We start from the raw sequence: 20,852 nt of genomic DNA on the forward strand, positions 1-20,852 counted from the left end.
ATCATCATACAAGTAATCAGTACAAGAGTAAAGAGTGATAATGCGCCAACTCCACCCAGTAAGGAGCAACCAGAAATCAAGAAGACGGCGATATTACGTAATAAAGGCAGTTTCTCTTTGACAGACTTCTTCCTCATTCAATCAAGGTTAAGAATAACTATTTGATAAAACAACATTCTTTCTTGTGGAAAATCGACTCCACCAACTCATTAAATCTAAAACATCCTACAGGCACTGACAGGGTATAGTCAATTTTCTAGAACACGTTGATGATTCCATCACGGCTTCTTATTATCAAAGAAAGTTGCCGTATAGCCAAAGGCTTATTATTAAATCCTTAAAGTCCTTCGTAATGAAATCCACAGCAGCAAAATTATCTCTCTTTTTTGGCGATTTCATTTTCAGAGTGCTCCGCGGAAATGTGAAGACCTAAGAAGTATCACTCTCTAGCTCAAATGCGACCGATATTGTAATCTTCTGAAGCCCCCTTTACTCATCGCTGAGTGTAAGTGAACCTCACGATAATCAAAGTACAAATTTTGCCGCTTTTATGTGTTTTGCTTTTGTTTGTGCTTTTTATTTATTTACCTATTAGGATTCGTGGCATATACGGCGGCACTTTGTTTTCTTGAGTGAAATACGAAATACGTCAATGTCGGTTTTTACAAAGGCAAGAAAAATTCAACACGTACGAGCATTTGTTTGCTTGCTTGTTTTTTTTTTTCTTTTCTGTTCTTCATAAAATAATGAGAGTAGATGGTAAAATATTCTTCCTATTCATTGTACCTGTAAGCACATACTAAATTTCATAATATTACGCGAATGAACAATCAAGCTGCACCTTGTTAGTGAAATAGTATTCAATGTCCAAGCACACTTTTAAACAAAAACTTTGCTTTAGTCAACAAACAATCAGTATTGCTTGGACTTTGTACCTTAGAACTGTAACATCAGTAAGGATAAGCATTGCTATTGGTCAAGACATCGTCACCTCTGTATTCGATCATGCGCAATGACGGCACTTTGCAGCCCAGTAGATGCTGTGACTCCTCTTAAAAACAGCTTTTTCAAAGCCCGTTTCACTGAGTCACGGCATCGTCTTGTCGACGGGTCTGTCCGGCTGACCGACGGAGTCTGGCCCCTTGACCATCACTGACCATGGCTGTAGGATTGGAAACTATTCTTGCCCTGGCATTTCTCTGGAACCACGGTGAGTAGCCTACATGCCTACGAGCATTCCTAAACGTTTTTTTTTTCTTTTTTTTTAAATGGAACATCAATTAGATTTTGACAAATATTGCTATTCTTTCATTCATTCTTTCATTCATTCATTCATTCATTCATTCATTCATTCATTCATTCAAATTAGTCATTTTGATTTTCAACAAAGAATAATTATTAATGTACTAAACGCATCATGCAATAGCAATGACATTCTACATTACATCGAAATATTTATTGCGATCTAAATATAATCTAAGCGTCCAAAGACCAAAGAGTAATTATCCCAAGAGCATGCGTGCAGGTGTCATGTAGGGGCAGTGGGCTTTTAATTCACTCCCTCTGATCATCAAAAAGGCATGCACTTTTTATGTTTATAAGGGACTCGTGAAAGAATATTTTTCCAACATGTAGACTGTGGAAATATGACAGAATGATAACCAACGAAAAGAAATGGAATATTTGGGTGTAGCATTTCTATAATATATGATTTGTGTTCGTAATGTACAGTGTATATTATTGTTTGTGTGTATGTGTGTGTGTTTGTTTTGTGAATGTACTATCAATCCGTTTGTTTGTTTGTTTGTTTGCTTTCTTTTGTTGTTCCGTATATGTTGTGTATCAAATTCACTTACAATGTAAACTGGACTGTAAAACAGCTTGTCATGATGGCTACTGGCTGAGTGAGGCTATCTAGCCGTATTTATCGCGTGTAAAAATGCATCATAAATAACGTTATATTTGCACGATTGTTTTTATTTTGACGGCAATAAATACCAACCAACCCACCATAATGTGACAAGGAAAAATAAGATATTCTTTTGCTTGTTCTCTCCTTCTGTTCATCTTGTCCAGTCCTTCTCTCTCTCTCTCTCTCCCACCCCGTCTTTTTCTCTCTTCCTCTCGCTTTCTTTCATTCACTTTGCTATGCTAGTCCTAGTCAAATTTTGTACTTGTAAATCGGGTATTTTCGAGAATTATTACAATTTTTACACTTCTGCAATGTTTCAATATAACGAATGTTTGTCAGAGGAAGAAATACAGGCTGTAAAAAAAAAAATGTTTTCAGCTTACAAAAAGTGGACGCCACTATTGCGATACATTCTGCTCATGATAGCTTGTATACAATGGTAACCATGGTAACCATACAAGTGATTTCTTGGCTCTGATTGGGCATGGAATTGTGTTTTTATGGTAGTTACGATTGATTGCAGCGTTACCATAAATGTTGAAGTTACCATAGCATTGTGCCACAGGGTAAAGATCTTCACAATCCGACTTAACTAGTGTTAATGGCAATTGCATGGTGATCATGTTTATCGCACCAAAGTCAAATGTTCTATGCTTGAATACAAAACAAGACTAAACCTTTCACGAATAGTGTAATGAATAGATATACTATTATAGCGGGAAGTCATAACTCTTGGCAAGCCTTTACACCTTTATAATGCTGGAATATACAGGTTTTTTTTATGACGCATGATGTTTGTCTCTAGTTACAGATGTCGTTTGGGGTTTTTTCGGTCATACCTGACCTAATGAAAAAATGAATTTTCTGGTACCATATATTTTTTCACAGCATGTTACATTGAATATTGTTGTTGGTATTTTTCATCGTCTCTCATTTATTTTTCCATTTCTGGAAATCTTATACTTGTAATTCTTAATGGAACATAATTTCATATTATGTCTGTCTCGCCTATATTTGAGTCTTGCCTGATATGTAAACCAGTCTGTGTATTCTTACAGAGTTGTTTCAATTAACATTTTATCGATGATCTAGGCCTATTTACATGTTTTTATTGCACTAACTGAAAAACAGCCGTTGCGGATGTTAGTACGGTGAATAAACTAAGTGAATGAAACGAAAACAGCCACAAACTCAGAGGGAAATTCTACATGATTACAAATTCAACCTTCCATACCAAACTATAATTCTGTTTTGTTCTATCACCATTCATATAATGACAAATAGCCTTTTGTCAAGGCCCTCTCGCTGTATAGTGAAGACAGCCCAGCTGAGTATAGGTTGCGCTCGCACTCGCGCTTGATTACAGCAAGAGGGCCTTGACAAAAGGCTAAATGACAAACTGCCTTGTCGCTCAACAACACATGCTATTTACAAACAAAACTGACAAGGGCTATGAAAATTACTACACGTATCTTTACACCCATTATTCCTTTGTGGTGAAATTATAATTTTTGTATTAAACATAATCATTCTGAACTTGCAGTATGTATCGAGAGCGCACGCGCACGCGTATGTGTCCGTGCCAAAGAGATCTTACAGGGTTAAAATGCATTGTATGCGTTTATGTATAGGTTATACACTTGTTTCAAACTCTATAGATGTTCTTATGTACAATTATTATTGTTTTTGTAAAAGGATGGAAATAAAAACAAAACAAATGAAAGATTAAAAAAAGATGTTGTTGTTGCTTTATCGTATGGGTTCAGTTGAAAATTTTTGCAGTTAATCTTTGTCTATTAAAGCGGATAAACTAAAGCGCATAGTTCATTTGCTTTGAGGCTATGGTGGCGACTCTAGTCTGGCTGATCGTGGACAAATCTCCGCAATGTCTGCTCGAGACTGACCTAAGACAGCATCTGACACGTAAGACTTTTTTTTTCTAGAAGGCGTCTCAGTGTTGCCAGATGGTGATTCTGGTAACTAAAAAGGGTGAAATTTGGTGATTTTTATAATTGTTTGGTAACAAAATTTTAGCCTGGTAACCAAATCAAAATTTGGTGATTTTTGGTGATTTTGAGACCAATGAGAAATTATTACAATAATGAGAACGAAAATGCATTTCCCGAATGTTCTCCACTTGAATTCCATTGCAATTGCCTGTACAAAGATAACATGCGTGTCTTTTGTCACTCAGCACACATACACACACACATACACATCGAGTGTTATCCATCAACATTTTAAGGCCTATACACATCACATTATGCATTATGGTGTGTGCGTGACCACGGCGTGTATTAGGCCCTATAGTGCAATCAAACTACACCGAAACTCACGCGAGGCAATCATGTAGAGTGTTTGATAATGGTTTTTGTCTTGAAATTGGGGCTACCCTACACTACACTTTTCCAAATTTGGTGATTTTTTTTTTTTTTTTTAAGAGTTTTGGTGATTTTTCACATGTCTTTTGGTGATTTTGTTCTGCTGGGACCTGGCAACGCTGAGGCGTCTCCGCGACGTCTCTGCCACGTCTCCTATATAGATGTGGCCAAGACGCGGGGAAGACGCAGTTTTGTCCGAGACTTTGCGGAGACGCGTAGCGACCTAAACTGGCGATGATGTGGAGACGTCATTGCATGTAAATACAATGTACATGAATGCCTATTTATATTTTAAAGATGATGTACAATTGCTAACTTTCACCCTGAAGTTTGACTATAATCTGATTGTTTGTAAAGTGGTGATGGCAAAACAAACATCAACAGTGTAATGATTAACTTCACTCAAAACTCACTTCAGAAAAGACAGAAGACAATTATTTTCCCTTGCTATGAAGGAACGGCTGTGAATTTATGCAATGACTTGACGGACTACGTCACAACCATCGTCTCTCCGGAATACCCGGATGTTTACCCGGCAGAAACTCAACGTGAGTGGGAGGTCGAGATTCAGCAAGGGATGCAGGTAAGTTTTCTTTTCTTTGATATCAATTAGAACATTTAAAATGTCAGCAATAATAACAATAATGTAATCAAACAGAGTAATGCAATAATGATAATATAGAGAGATGATATTCATATTTTGCAGTCTTGCTCTCTACCTTCCCATTCCTCCCACCCCCCCCTCTCTCTCTCTCTATCTATCTTTCTCTCAATAGAGCGCAAGAAGCAGTTATATGAAATATATTATTGCCATGCAGTTTGCAACGTTTTTGTCTTCATAGCGTGATATCGTCGCTTGTAATAAAGCGCATAGATTTTCTGCACGAATATAACGATATGTAAGTCTCATGGCAATATAGAAATTCTTACATGTATACATGACACAATGTCATGGTAAACTAATGCTGCGTTTACACCATGTCCCCGGTTGCCACGGCAATTCCAGTGCTAATGAAAAACCTTGTGGGCTGTAATAAAACAGGGTGAACGCAACAAAACGCAATGGCACGTATAATATGCCCTAACAAAACTTGGAGGCGGTCCGTAGAGGGACGTGACAGCCGTGGCCGCCTGGAACATGGTGTAATCGTAGCATTACATGTAGAAAGTTTCAGTCCCATGAGCGCTTATCGAGACTGCGTTCATGACTGTCTCCTTGCCTCTAATGGATACATCAGGGGCCCGTTTCATAAAAAAAGTTGATATGATAGCAACTCTTGCTGGAATGGCGATTACCGTGGTAACGACAAGAATCCAGCTTCCTGATTGGCTGTTGCTATATGGGAAGTTGCCATTCCAGCAGGAGTTGCTATCGTGACAACTTTTATGAAGTGGGACCCAGATCTCTTCTCTCTTGGGATTGTGAGTATTGCCATTTTACTACAGAGAGTAACAGCCCAACACTGAAATTGCAGAATGATAATGAGTGAAGCAGAAAACATTGTGTTTAGAGAATACTATATACTGAGTATAGGTTCTATATTTTCTACTTGATGGATAGGTTAAGGTTGATATCGACGTGATTGCGATCGAGCGTACCTGGGACACTCTCACGGTGATTCACGTCGCAACGGATGAACATTCTTCCAACAGTACCGTCATCCCATTGGTCACTGGAAATGTGACGTCACTCATACTGTCAGAAGGAACGATGAATGTCCGATTTTGCAGCGACGAGTTTGTGGAGTTGACTGGTTTTGCTTTTCACATTAGAGCAAGAGACCTGAATGGTAATGTGCTATAGCTTATGGTTTAAAAACTTGTTTCATACATTAAAATAGTGTTATATTAATTTTTTGTCTTCGTCTTTTCTGTTTTGTTATGGAATTTGATTGTTGTGGACCGAGAATGGGTGATGTAATGACATGCGATGACTCTAAAAATGGAAGGCAAGATTAGAAATACAGCAGAAGTTACTATTCGATATTTATGTAAGAAAAATGATGTTCAAAACAACTATGTTTTGATAGGAAGATTTCCGTGTTATTTTTTTTTTCATTTTTTCATCAAGCAAAAATGAATCAAAGTATAATACAATATAAGCATGCTTCAGTTGATGATAAAGGTGAGGGTTTGATTTCTCTACCCAATTAATATCTAGTGTATCAATACATTGAAAACCGTTTCTGCAGGCAAGGATTCTGTTTTGGTTCTGTGTGTGCATTGTGTATCTGCATTATGTTAACGTTTCGTCTTCCCTCGTTTCTCACTGATTACGAGGGTTTTTTTCAGTTGATATCCGCACATACAATATATTTCTGTTCTATATCCTCCTGATTTGTCCAGCAAGTTAAGTTCTTAAGCTGACTGAATTAAAGATGTATAGTGCTCGAATCCTGATAATTCTTTTCCTCAGATTCCCTTTCCAGTGACTGCTTTGAACCTGCAGCACAAGAGTTCCGATGTTTGTCGGGCTTGCAGTTCATTCAACTCATCGCAAAGTGTGATGGGATTGTCGATTGCTACGATCACTCAGATGAGATCGGATGCAATGGTGAGTCGACAGACCCATAGCCCTCAAAATACAGAAGTAGTGGCCCTGTGAAGTAATTCCGCATGTAGCATCTTTATTCTTAGTTTTTATTTATTTAATATGTGAGGAAACATGTGTAGTGTCACGCGCTGCAAAATAACGGTAATAAGTTGTATTTTCATGACTTGTCGGGGAATTATTCAGATCCCTTCACCAAGCATTTTTGTATTTCTCTTTTGTTCATGTACGGTTAGCATATCTTAAGTATATCGCATTTTTCATATCTTCAAACATCAAATAATGGTTATCTACTTGAACATTCATGTCTTTAAAAACATGCAATGAGATAACAAGGATAGGAATCATAAAATTATAGTGATAATCATACCAACTGCATAGTGTTACATAATCATAAATAAAGCACATATCTCTATCACGTGTCAGTTTTCATTCTCCTTTTGTCTGTTGTGCGTACTTGAGATGTGTATACTCAATATTTATTTTACGTCAGTATCATGTGTCACATGTCCACACATTAGATTGTCCATCAGACGCCTACCTGTGTCAAGGGACTGATCATATTTGCCTCCATGGCTCCTTCCAGTGTGACGGATGGCTCGACTGCCCACTACATGACGATGAGGCCGACTGTCGTAAGAATTTTACAATAGATCCAAGGCGTTATAAACACTAACTTCACAATGAAATAGTAAATGCTATGTCTACCAAATAAACACGTGAAGTACATGATAATTATCCACTCGCTCGTCGTTGCAATCCTATAATCAAAGAATGTTACCAGCCTATGCTCTTGTCAAAATAACAGCAATTTTTTTTTTTTTTTTATACTAGAGTATATTACTCAGGGAGGTGAGACGAAACACTCCCTGATATAACAAAAGGCAAACAATAGATATATATATATATATATATATATATATATATATATATATATATGTACAATCGTGTCTCCTTTTTTATTTCCCACTGACATTTCTTATGTTACAGATCAATGTTGCTCCTCGTGTATGTTTTGCAAAACTTTCCGACCAACAGTGGTATAGTAGGCCTACATGTGCCATAATATCGTAACACTTGCCCTGATTTTACAACGCATGAGTCATATTATGTTCTTCATTGATTGCAGGGTATATCAAAAAATTACAAAGTGAACACCTCTATTTTTGATGCTACAACGTTTTCAGATCAGTCATTTCTTCCTTTTTTTTTCTTTTTATTTCTCGATTTCTATAATATAGAGCATAACATTCGTCTTCAATGGAGGATACACCGGAGCCCGATCAAAACTTTTTTTTCTTTTTTTCTTTAATACAGCATGACAAAATAATGAAAGATAATGTTATCCTTCTTTTTTTTTTCAGTCTAGTCAAAGGGAAAAGTTTGCGGATGAATGTTCTAGGAAGATTGAAAATAACTCGATTTTAGTTTGTTTTGCTCTTTTTCTGTATGATCATGTAATATCTGTTGAAACTCAGATCTGAAATGTCCCGATGGCTGTATCTGTGGCGAAGGTCCTTACGCTCATTTCTTTGGTCCACGTCGAGCTTTGTGCGGTGACCCCGACTGGCTTCCTTATTGGACAAATGGATCGAACGCCTGGAGTGGAGAATATGCGCGGAACTCTTCCAAGAAAACTGTGATTGTGTATGTTTATTGTATATACTGTCATTAAACTCAAATTTAATGTTATCTTACGCTTGATGATCTTGTTACTTATGAATTACCATTAAAACATTACCAGTATCAGAAATGACGCGTACAAAATTTACTTATATGATTATGATATATGTATGCCAAGGTTCCAGTTACACGTCATGTATTCCTTTAAATGCAAACAGCTAGAGAGTGCGTTAGTGATTCATTACAGTTCACAACAGGAAATTTCCATCCTTCTCACATTCAACCCTCCCTCATCTTTACTCCTCTCTGACTAGCTAACTTATACTACTAAGACATTAAACTCATAATGCAGGGAACGATTATTCCGACAAAAAAAAAAAGTCTAAGATATTTTTGGAGCAAATAGAAGTGACGATGAACTCAAGTGTTATGGCATAAAGAGCCATAAGAATACATTAAATGATTCGTTTGTAATAATTTGACTGGCGAACCCTGAATGTTAATAACATAAAAAAGAAATGGTATCTCCGTGCAAGTGCATGTTCATATTCATAGACGCATAAAACTTGTGTCATGATAATGGAATAGAAGCCGGAAAACGCATATTATCTAAAGGTGCGGTATAAAAAATACTAGCATAATCCATAATAACATGTGTTTAAGGACGTGTATAGGAACTGGAAAGCAGAATGTGAATATAAAAGTCTTTTGAAGGAACGAAAAGAAAAATTAGATGTATTGCCGATTGCCTATACGTCTATACATACCCTGAAATTCAGTTAATTTATTAGCATTTGACAAATATAATATCATTTGTTACTATTTTATTCTTCAGTGATCTCCACGATATTCCCTTGTACCATCTAGAGCCAAGGAGTTTCTTTGGGGTAAACAATCTCAACACATTGTAAGTTTTCAATCTTTTTATCATCTCCATTGCATATCGCATGCACCTATTGACGTCTATACAGTGATGCTTGAAACGATCATTGCACATTTTACATACACGGAATATTACGCGTCTGACATACGTCACCTGAGTATTAAAATGTTATTTTGCAGATACTGCCGCTGCTACTGACGCGAAAAGCCCCGTTATCATGGTTGTATGGCTACCTGAAGTCAACATTTCCTGGACATTCTTCTCTGATTCAGTGTCAGTGGAGTGCTGAATCTTCATTATTACATTTTATAATCATCGCAATCTTTACGGATGTGGAGCACTGTACTTCACGTTAGCAATGGAAGTGCAGAATTAGACGATCAAAGCAATGCCGCAACTAAACAAAAATATAGTTATGATAGCAATGGTCTTATTTTCTTCCTATGGCAGGGATTTAAGTGGTTGCGAGCTGACTTACCTTCCCCCAGGGGTCTTTGACGGACTGCCTCGGCTCTATAAGCTGTAAGAACACTTGTCATTGAATTTTCATATGTATACTCGTGAAATGGTGTAGTGAGCGATCACTGATGTTTGGTCTCAGTGTGAATCACATATAGCTGTAAAAATATTTGTGCTATCATTATTATCATGGCTTCCACTGGTGGTAGTCATGGCGACATTGAGGGTGCTTATTGTGAGTTTTTCATTCGTCACGATCATGATGTCAAGAATTTTTGCTGTGTACGGTTATATAATGCTATCGTATTTTCGAATGTTTCCGTAGCTGTAACGCACCTTTTGGATTTGAGGTGTTTTCATTCCTGACATAAAAAAAAATGCAAGACAGTGCATTTTATCATAATGAACTGAAGAGAAGTAACAGATAGCAAGCTTGTTAGTCATTATTTCGAAATACAATCAAATTATTATATATTATTCATAATGTTTCGTAACGCTTTTCTGTTAATATAGTCTGTTTTAGTTTTTGCTTTTTATTTTTTTGGGGGGGGGGGAATAATGACGAAGATATCACTGAAAGATAGCTAGAACGGAGTTTGTTAACAAAGGTAGGTATTTCGGAAAGAAGAAAAGTAGCAAAGCATTGAGCCCTGTCCATCTCAAATTTCTTGTGACCAAACGACAGACTGTATAGGGATAATACACGCATAGTTTTGTGTGTGTGTGTTTTGGTTTTTGTTTTTTGTTTTTTGAGGAATGTAGAGAAAGGTTTTGAATGTATTTACGTCGTGCCTGAAGACGAAAGAAGGCAAGCATATTAAACAATAACAATGCATAGCGAAGCTAATTGATATGAATCAAATCAGAAAGAAATTCATGTTAGTTTCACTTTTCCTCCAGATACATTCGCCACAACAGACTGACGTTTTTAGAGAAAGGTACATTCCGGGGATTGTTTCATTTGAATCTGATGTAAGTTTGTTTGCACAATGTTTACTTGTTTATAAAAAGTCGTTTGAAAATGTTATTTAAAGTTTGTTTCTTATCATATTTACATACAAACACACACACACGCACACGGTCATATAGACATATGTAATATAGATATACATGCAGTCATGTATAGATTATGCATTTATATAAAATTGATATAACGTTATCACACTTTATCGAGTGTTTCCATGACCGCATCTTAGTCAAATAATAAAATTGTTTCCGCTGTCACGGACATTTGTGACAGAAAGTCATGTTAATTTCATTTCAGACTCAAACTTCGCTCATCAACAGTCAGAAGTAGGCCTACTAGTGCTTTATTTTTTGTATGACGTAATTCTCGGATATCCTTCGTCATGCTTGTGCAGGTTCATGGAATACAACGAGATTCATCGATTCGACGAGGGGTGTTTTCAGGACCTCAACAGCGTATTCTTTGTGTAAGTACCAACTTCATTTAAAAAAAAAAATAGCTTAGCATCATTAAGACAAACATGATCCAAGATTGTCATCGCAGAGACTCCTCTTCTGCATTAGTATCGTCAATCAGGCATATCATACATCAATGAAGGATGACATCATAAAATAAATGATAAACGTCGGCAGTTGTTGATAGTCAATTATCAAAGTTCATATCAAGGTATGCGAGCACTAAATCAGGCTCGCAAATTTTGTATACATCAAATTATATCGGTGTTTTCTCCTCTCTGTAATTCCTAAACCATTCAAGTGATTTTGTTTTAATATACAGCGATCTGGAGTACAACAACATCACTGAATTCCGACCCGGCACATTCCGCGATCTGGGCAACTCTCTTGAAAGATTGTAAGTTTCAGTTACACTTGTGTGATTCCAAAGTGTATGGGTTTTGTTAGTTTTTTTTTTAATGTGTTTATGTATTTTACAGCCTTTATAAACGTGATAAAGCAGGAGTATATCCGGACTAATAATGTGGCGATGTCTAAATGATAATCATGACCACACTGAGATATTTGATCTTGGATAGTCCCTAATGAATCATATTTCCCCTCATATGGTCGCCTTGATCAATCAATGTCGTTAAAATACAGTGAGGCTCTCATGTACTTTGCCTTTAGCGGTGACTGAAAAAAAAAAATGACCCTAATAGCATAATTGGCATGGAATCAGTTATGTACAGTGTCTGCGACAGAATGTATGATTATTATACGTGTGTGTGCAAGTTTTACATGTTTTTGACAATGTAATGTGCATGTGTTTATGTGTGTGCGGCTCTATGATGTGTGTACATGGGATTCACATAAGCGTAGAAACTATCCTATTATGACCACGGTGGATAGGTGGAAAACAAAACAAACAAAACTAGGCAATGGTATAATACTTACAAGATAATTACAACATGATAATTTGTATGAATATAGAAACAAAAGCCTTGAGGGAAAATATACAAACTGCCGGTTAGAGCTGATATCGAATATTTTAGAAAACTGAACATAAATTTAATGCCACTCAATCTCATGGTTACTTGCCAGAGTTCAGCAGAGTCATATCAAGGAGTCTAATACATGCGGTTATTCTGTATTCGTTGTTCTGTTGTTTTAAAAGCCGTTTTTTTTTTTTCTCTTGAAGAATATATAGTCATCGATCAACCCTTGTTGATACGTATAAATTTAGTTTATCTTGTAATTTATTTCTCTTTCCACAGAATTATCACGAGGAATAACTTGACTTCCATAAACGCATCCTTGTTCTATGGTTTAGAAAATACTCTCCTTAGAGTGTGAGTATATATACCACCAATCTTAACGCTTATTGTTTCCTCTTGTAATATACTAAATATGAACCGTGAGAGCGATAGAAATTAGATATTCAACTTCTAAAGTAAACAATAAAACATGTAAATAATCTAAATATTGTGTAACATCAAAAATAAAAGTTGCAGCCAAGTAAGGTTATACGGGTGTAGGCATAGGTCTTGCGTAAGGCCGAATGATATGATAATCGTGGGTCGAATACATCGACGATACATGGTACATCGATACATAACTTGTTGAGGTGTCACCAAGTTACCCTGACAAAGTCACAGTGCAGACCACGGGCCGCGGAACGAGGGGGCGGGGGGGGGGGGAGGAGGGGTAAGGAAAAGTCCGTCCCCTATTGTTCCGCAGCCCCTGCATAAAACCCCCAAACCTAGTGGCAGTGATGTTGATTTGGCTACAGTAGGAGAGAGATACTATTTAAAGTCCTAATTTTGTTCACATTATTAATGCTCGCAAATTTTAGAATCATTTTATTAGGAAATGAATATTCGGCGACCTTAAGACTCCCATAACAAAAGCTCGCAAAAAATTGTCGAAAATATTCTAAGGAAAATAAACAGATCGAATAGATAAAGATGCCTGCTGCAATTCAGTGCCATTGCTTAGGCAATGTGTTATCGGACAGTAGGACAAAAGGGAGAGAAGGATAACTCATATCAAACTCAAATCAAGTAGCTGACTACCGGTATTCTGGTTTTGATTTCAGAAACATGTATCACAATGAGCTGAGGTACATTGCACCAGGAACATTCGAGAATATGTCGAAACTCACAGATCTGTAAGTACAGTCAAGCTATTCTGTAATATTTTAAGCAGATTATGATTATCGTATTTTTTTTTGTATTATCTTTTACATTGTTCTAGCATCCACGGAAGGACATGTAGCAGGACTGTGATAAGTTTATTGAATGTGAATTATTAAAACCTACGAGGATTGTAGTCACAGTGTAATATCAAGCCTATATTCCTCCTGTCTATACTGTCCCATCTCAGCAACCTCGCTGATATGTTTTGTTGTACATTGTAAAGGCAATGAAGAAACTTACTTTGTAAACAACTAAATGTTTATGACACCAACAATACATATAATACATGTGTATGTATTTGCATGTAGAATGATATAATGCAGGAGCCAGTAAATCAAATCAAATCTAATCAAATCAACCTTCTTTTCGATCGTTATCTCTTTGTCACTTCAGTCGCTCTCATTATTATTTTTTTTTCTTCTTCTTCTCTTACCATCTACCATTTCACTTCTCACTCACCATAACATCCGTTTTACATCTGCGTTACATCTTAATTTTCACACAGAACGATTAATTGCCAAGAATAAGCACAAAGCTTGATTGTTTGGCAACAAAAAAAAAATCAAACATGATGCTTGTGGATTACAAAGGGTTGTGGAAAGATATTGAACAATAATTGCGTTTTCTGAATGATGTATAGAACTCTTCGGCCGTTATAACTTTATTTTCCATTTTGCTATCAGGCTCATTACGTCACTCACCAATGAACCGTGGCTCGTGTACCCTGGAATATTTGATGGACTAGACAGTTTGACTGCTATGTAAGATTTTGTGTGTCTTTGTCATTGTTGTGCTCCGTCCATTTGTTCCAGTGATATTATCATTGGCGTTGTTGGAGTCGCTGAATTAGTTTCAATATCAATATTAGGCGCATTCCGTGTGTTGTTAAAGCAAGTATAATGCATGAATTCCTATGGTAGTACGTAGTTATTAAGACTTCTTTTCTGAAAGTAGACTGAGAAATTATCTAAATACATTTCGCATTGTGTATCAGTTTTCTATCGGTTTTTTTAGTTTCTGTTAGTTGTGTTGGATGGTGTGACATCTTTTCATGTAGGGCTATGTGAAAGTGGTATGATGGACGCCTATAAGAGTGGTCATAAAAGAAGTAGTAAACATGGTAAAGATAGAAAATATTGATAGTTGTATTACCATCATACTGGTCTATGTAATCCTCCTTCACACCTGTAGGCACGCATACGACCCGAGACTGTGCTGTCTGGCGCCACCCCAGGCAGAGTGCATTCTTGACAAGCCATCCCACCCTCTCTTCACCTGTCGGAAGACATTCCTACACAATGAAACGGTGAAGATATTTATCTGGATCCTCGGGATCAGCGCCTTGATTGGCAACGCTCTCGTCATCACTATGCGCATGCGTAGTAAGCCCAGCACCACGGTAGCCAAAGTGCAGGCGTCTCTCATCATTAACTTAGCCCTGTCCGATTTCCTCATGGGTGTCTACATGGTTTTGCTTGCGATCATGGATATCTACATCGGAGAGTCCTACTTTTGGGAGGGACGTTCTGAGGAGTGGCGATCGAGTGCTGTATGTCAGCTGACTGGATTCATCTCGATGGTTAGTAGTGAAGCGTCCGTCTTTCTCCTAACATTGATCAGCATGGATCGCTTTGTCTGCATCATTTTTCCCTTCAGTCAGAAACGTCTGGATGAGAACTCCGTCAAGGTTGCCATTTCACTCGTCTGGATCGCCGCCATCTTTCTAAGTGTCGTAGCAGTGCTGCTCAACAACGTCTTTCCCGACGCCTACAGTCTGAGTGACGTCTGCGTGGGCCTGCCTTTCATGAGGAAGTCATCAGACTTCAGAGATGAGCTGGATGAACGAGTCTCCACCCAGTACCAGACCATCTCCTACTTCACTGCAGCCACCTCCTCCATCTCGACCTGGCAGTTCTCCATCGTTTTATTTCTCGGCATCAACCTCGCCAGCTTCCTCATCATCCTCATCTCATACATGGCTATCTTCGTCAAGGTGCGCTTCGCCCGTGCCGAGGTTGGTCGCAAGGAACAGGCGTCCAAGGAATTCAGGATGGCTCTTCGTATGTTTCTCATCGTCGGGACGGATTTCTTCTGTTGGATGCCCATCATCATTCTGGGAATCCTTGTTCAGACCTTTGGCATTGAGGTTACCCCAGAAATCTACGCCTGGCTAGTGGTCTTTGTGCTACCAATCAACTCGGCCCTCAATCCCTATCTCTATACCATCATCCACATGGCGGGCTCTCAGTAACCAAAAAGAAACAACAACAACAGCACAACGACAACAACAAAATAATAATGATAATAATAATAAATACATACATACATACATACATACATAAATAAGTAAATAAATAAATGAATAAATAAGCCACAGGGGTACAAACAATAGACAATGATAAGGTGCATAGCTTGCTGCTCCACACATCATCATACCTGACTAGCAGAATGTCCACTTATCTTATTTTTGTTCCAGTAATGCATTTCGGTACACAATAGTCATGTGAAGAATCACAAAAAGCTAGAATATTGTAAAGTCCAGTGACGATGAAATACCAAGATGCATTTCTTTTTCTTTAAAATGGATAGCAAACTACAGTTCCTGCAGAATATTAAAAAGTACGGTATATAAAAAAAAAGATATGCAACATATTGTCGTCACCAAAGTGAGGGTGCATATTTTCAGCCAGATCTTAACCCTAAGTGGTCTCAACCGCTTTTCTAGCCATCGATTATTGCCTGAATGCATATCGCCGACTTCTTGCATTAAGCTGGACAGGTTGGCATTGGTTGGAATTAATCTTGTGTGGTGACAATATTTCAAAGGTTATCTTTTTTTAAAGCAAAAATCAGTTGCAGCAGAGTGAGTATAAAGGATCGAAATAGCCTCGATTTACAATTCATTTTTATTTCACCATCTGATGAATGTTGACAACATTTTAAACATATATAACAAAAGAGCACCCCTCAATCAAATAGCATAACTTTTTTACAAAAAAGGGCACAATATAATTTGGCAAGGGAGTTTCCAGATTTATCAACTAAGATCTGTGTGAAAATTAATGAAAATGATCTGTTGAGTGATGCATGACTGAGCACACATTAAAAGCAAAGAGGACAACTTTTCAAATCAGAGGAGTCTTTTTTGCAATGAGAAAATAGATTTTGACAAAATTTGTTTTTGATTCATTTCACACATGCATGTTCACATGCATGTTTTTTTTATTTTAATTTCCAATCAAACACAGGTAATACACTTTGACATGATTACATATATTGGAACATAATAATACACATTGGTTCTTAAAAGAACTTCATGGAAATCATGGAAATCTTGATCTACTATACGATAATGTCTAAGCACTGTTGCTGTTTTATCATCCACTGTTTGACACCCACACACGACACTTTTCACGGGTTTTTCCCTTGGGAGACGTGCATGTGCAATTTTGGGAGGAAATGGATATGTTCAACCATCCAAAAATGTTAAAATCCGTTTAAGAATTGGCATCAGATATTGTTACCAATGTGATACAGTATACATGTTGTGTCAACAATAAAGAGGAATTTGTTGTGTCATAGTTGAGTGAGCACACTTTGAATAAGAAGCAATTAGAAATACTACACTACCGTTATAACATGACACAAATGCATTATCGATATTAGGACTAAATGTGTATAACTCGTTTGACACAAACCCTAACATTGGCTCTTGGCTTGATTTGTGTTATAGTAATGCACTGTCCACTAGGTGTAATGAATTATGTTATTTAGTATACTTTGTCGTGAGAACACAAACTGTAACGACATGGTTACATGTACACGATCTGGTTACATCTACACGATCTGGTTACATCTACACGATCTACAGGCAAGTTCAAGATGTTGTCTTGGCAATAGGTATTTGAATAAGCACATAAGTACAGAGGGGTTGCCTATTCAACTCAATCAACACGAATAAATTTATTCTTCCATCATGTCCATTAGGTTTGGAGAGAATAGGTAAGACAATTTTCATTATATATATATATATATATATATATATATATATATGTATATATATCGGTACAAGATGTTTTTGTCTGTTAATGGTGCAACATGATTAGACAATGACAGAGATTTAACACTCCCAAATTGAGAGAGCTGTTCGTGATACAGAAGATGATCTGACGATAATGCTTAAACATCTCTTTGTGATCCCAACAATTAGGTCTACTGAAAGAAGACGCGTCGATTAATAGTTTATAATGTTAAAGATAAGAAGTAGGTGATTAAGGTGATTAAGTATCCGATCAGTTCAGCCTCAGAATGTGTTGTAGTATTAAAACACTACAGGCGTTCACTGCAGACTTATGAATGTATCCTTTACAATGTCTTTTGCTTTGCATGTTGCATGACAAATGGATTTACTGAAAAAAATTATGAAAGAAATCCATTTTGCTGACCATAATTAAGTGTGAAGACGGGAAACCCGCTTCGCTGCGTACTGTCTTATAAAAACCTACAAATGTTTATTTTGTATGTGCAGTTTTCTGAATCATGATAATTTCACGGAGCAATTTTACTTAAACTATGGATGCGGAATCAAAAGGGGGGAGATTCTCGTTTCATGATCGAATTACCGCAATATTGTAGGCAACGTTACAAGCATTGCAACACTTTTGATATCAAGAATTGTACATTATCATAGTTAGTTGGATATATTATGTCTACGTGACAAGAGAAATGCCTCATTAAAGTGTTCTCAGGCATCACAGAAATACAGGGAAATTGATAGTGATGTTTTATGGCGAAGGCATGAAAAATAGAATTTGAATCAAGAGGAAACCCATTTGACAAAAGGCATGGCAGGTTTAGCTTTTACAACTGACATCATTTCCCGGAGTCATCACTTTAATGATAATGATAGGATTAATGAAATAATGCTCCTTCGTTAAGGTAGTATATGGCCATTGCACATGCTTGGCCCATTCTATGTATACATTGTGTCCGAATTAATAAATACACACAATGCACTATAAAGCCACGACCTTGGCAATATTTTCTTTACTGGTTGCAGTCATCAGTTGTGATGTATGTTGTAATGTTATCATATTGTGTGAATTCATCGACTGTGTAGACAGTATAATATGCATCATTATGTATAATGCATGTGGTCTACATAAGGAGCCTACATACCATTATCATGGGGCCTATATACATGTATATGTATACATTCCCTCATTAAAGGGTTGACACGCCTATGTTTTGTTTTGTTTTGTTTTGTTTTGTTTTGTTTTTGTTTAGGGGTGACCTGACAATATAATTTGGTGGCCTGAAGGGGAAGTAAAGAATTAAGAATAATAAACTTGATACAATATTGAAATAACTCTATTATATCCATGGTGATTATGTGAAAATTGACAGGTGGTGATGAAGCACTTCAAATACTACCTTTGAAGTTTATAGGCTACTGCGATTAAGAAGTGCAATGTGTAAGGCCCTACGTCGAAAATGAAGGGATTGTATAAATCATTTATGTAATCATAAGCCACATCAATTATGCAAAATTGAGAGGCATTATAAAGGGCTTCAAAATACCAGGTATATAGTGCAACGAAGTTCACTAATTCTAACATAATCATCATTCAATATTGAATTGAAGCATAAGCATGGTTGTCAATGACACCACATATTCATCGAATGATTGTTATTTAACATAATGATACACTTGCTCCCGTTATCGAATAGAGAGAAAAACATGGCATTGAATAAAATTCTGTTAGTGAGAAAAATTGTTTGGTCGAAGTCGGCCATGAAATAAACTGAGTTTGTTCGTGTGAAATATCGCCGATTTGGCAACCCGTCTCGGCAGCTACAGCTGATAATTATGCGTGTAGTTAATAAATGGTTATCACGCACTGAGCTGCAGCGGGCCATATTACTCTTCCCTCTTCTGGATGAGAAAACACATGAAAACAATATAAGCCACACTCTCGCTTTTCGGGTTGCCCTATCGGACCATCAAAATATAAAACTTCTGAACCCTTTATACGTCACGGTGTACCACATTAACGCACGCAGGCAGATACATAATGATATTCCTTCATTCATTCATTCATTTTTTTTTTTCATTTCCAGCAGAAATATATAAACATTTCACAAACATTGAATACACAAATTTTACCACATTTAACATCACAACACGTAATAATAATTGGAGGATACCAAAATGGATGTAGGCTACATACAGCATAACATGAGAATAGTTGTGTTTGTTTATCGTCATATTCTATGATCAAAATACCTCTTATCTTCAAATCACCCTCAAGTGACACTTTTTGCCTATTTCAATTTGCTTTGAACATTAGTTGTCAAGTTTATATAAAATGACAAATTAATGTAAGAAAATCTTATGCTCTGCAGACTCCTGTATTAAATACAATTCCATACTCCACTCATGAATCTATAAGTAGAACTACAAAATGCTTGTTGTTTTCCCTTCAGACACGTTTTTTTTTTTTTTTTTTGCTTTGTTATCACTATAATGATGATGATGATGATGATGATGATGATGATGATGATGATGATGAAATAGGGCCTACAGTGTGATCAACCGGCGATAGGTAACTGTTTATAATTCTATCATTGTGGAATACAATCGACACATGCACGGCATCATTTCGCATATCACACGACACGATGTAATACACCGTAATACAGAAACGGGCTGAATTGATTAAATCACAACAGTATAACTCTTATGGGAAAGCACTGGCGTAGACAGGCGTAGATTTGGACCGGGGATTTGGGAGGCGGAAAAAAAAATGCGTGTATACTGTATGCATGCACATGAAGCGGGTCTCCTTTGCAACCTTTCATCAAATAAGATCATAGTTTTTTTGACACTTTCACTCAAAGTGTGCACCAGATCGTTGAATTTCAATTCAAAATATGCAAAATCTCTCGTGTTTGGGAGGGGGTATCCCCCTCCCAAACCCTTCCCCTCTGTGCCTCTTTCCCTAGCTTAGTACACTTTTTAGATTTACAACAAAAAATATGAATAATTCCGAGTGCACAAGACTTATCACCTATATATTCCGAAAACTCAAAGTTCCCTCATGTACAAGGGGAATTTCACCTTTTAATAGACCCTTTCCTCCCTCAGTCTCCCCCCCCCCCACAAATCAGGTTTTTTTTTTTCCTTTTTGGTGATTTCCCAAATATTCCATCAAATATGCGTATACGAGATATCTCAATTCCAACCTTAAAAAGGCAATAGCTCCATAGTAAGGGAAAGATGGAGATAACACTCGTCCTCGCCTTCTCCCTGCTCGCCCGTCCCCCCCCCCCCTCCCCGCCATGCATTGACAAATTTCCAGATATTCTAACAAAAGTGTGTGCCAGATCGTTGAATTTCAGTTCTAAAAGCTTAAAACTGAAAAAAAGGCTCCCTTGAATATGG

General features: G+C 37.1%; 1 protein-coding gene across 1 annotated transcript; it reads left to right on the forward strand.

Annotated features, from left to right (window-relative positions):
- Positions 1-3,753: 3,753 nt before the first annotated feature.
- LOC140240184 (uncharacterized) lies at positions 3,754-15,659 on the forward strand. Its single transcript, XM_072319983.1, has 15 exons — positions 3,754-3,835; positions 4,749-4,876; positions 5,855-6,083; positions 6,710-6,847; positions 7,366-7,479; positions 8,323-8,491; positions 9,303-9,374; positions 9,801-9,872; positions 10,710-10,781; positions 11,171-11,242; positions 11,554-11,628; positions 12,488-12,562; positions 13,309-13,380; positions 14,092-14,169; positions 14,600-15,659. The coding sequence occupies exons 1-15, from the start codon at positions 3,754-3,756 to the stop codon at positions 15,657-15,659; spliced, it is 2,508 nt and encodes an 835-aa protein (XP_072176084.1).
- The last annotated feature ends 5,193 nt before the right edge of the window (positions 15,660-20,852 follow it).

This window comes from Diadema setosum, chromosome 16 (genome assembly GCF_964275005.1).
Source record: "Diadema setosum chromosome 16, eeDiaSeto1, whole genome shotgun sequence".
Classification (NCBI taxonomy): Eukaryota; Metazoa; Echinodermata; class Echinoidea; order Diadematoida; family Diadematidae; genus Diadema; species Diadema setosum.

Coding starts and splice junctions, on each gene's coding strand:
- LOC140240184 (XM_072319983.1), top strand. CDS start 3,754: ATGGTGGCGACTCTAGTCTGGCTGATCGTGGACAAATCTCCGCAATGT. Junction 6,848..7,365: donor AGATGAGATCGGATGCAATG/GTGAGTCGACAG, acceptor TCCACACATTAG/ATTGTCCATCAGACGCCTAC. Junction 7,480..8,322: donor TGACGATGAGGCCGACTGTC/GTAAGAATTTTA, acceptor GTTGAAACTCAG/ATCTGAAATGTCCCGATGGC.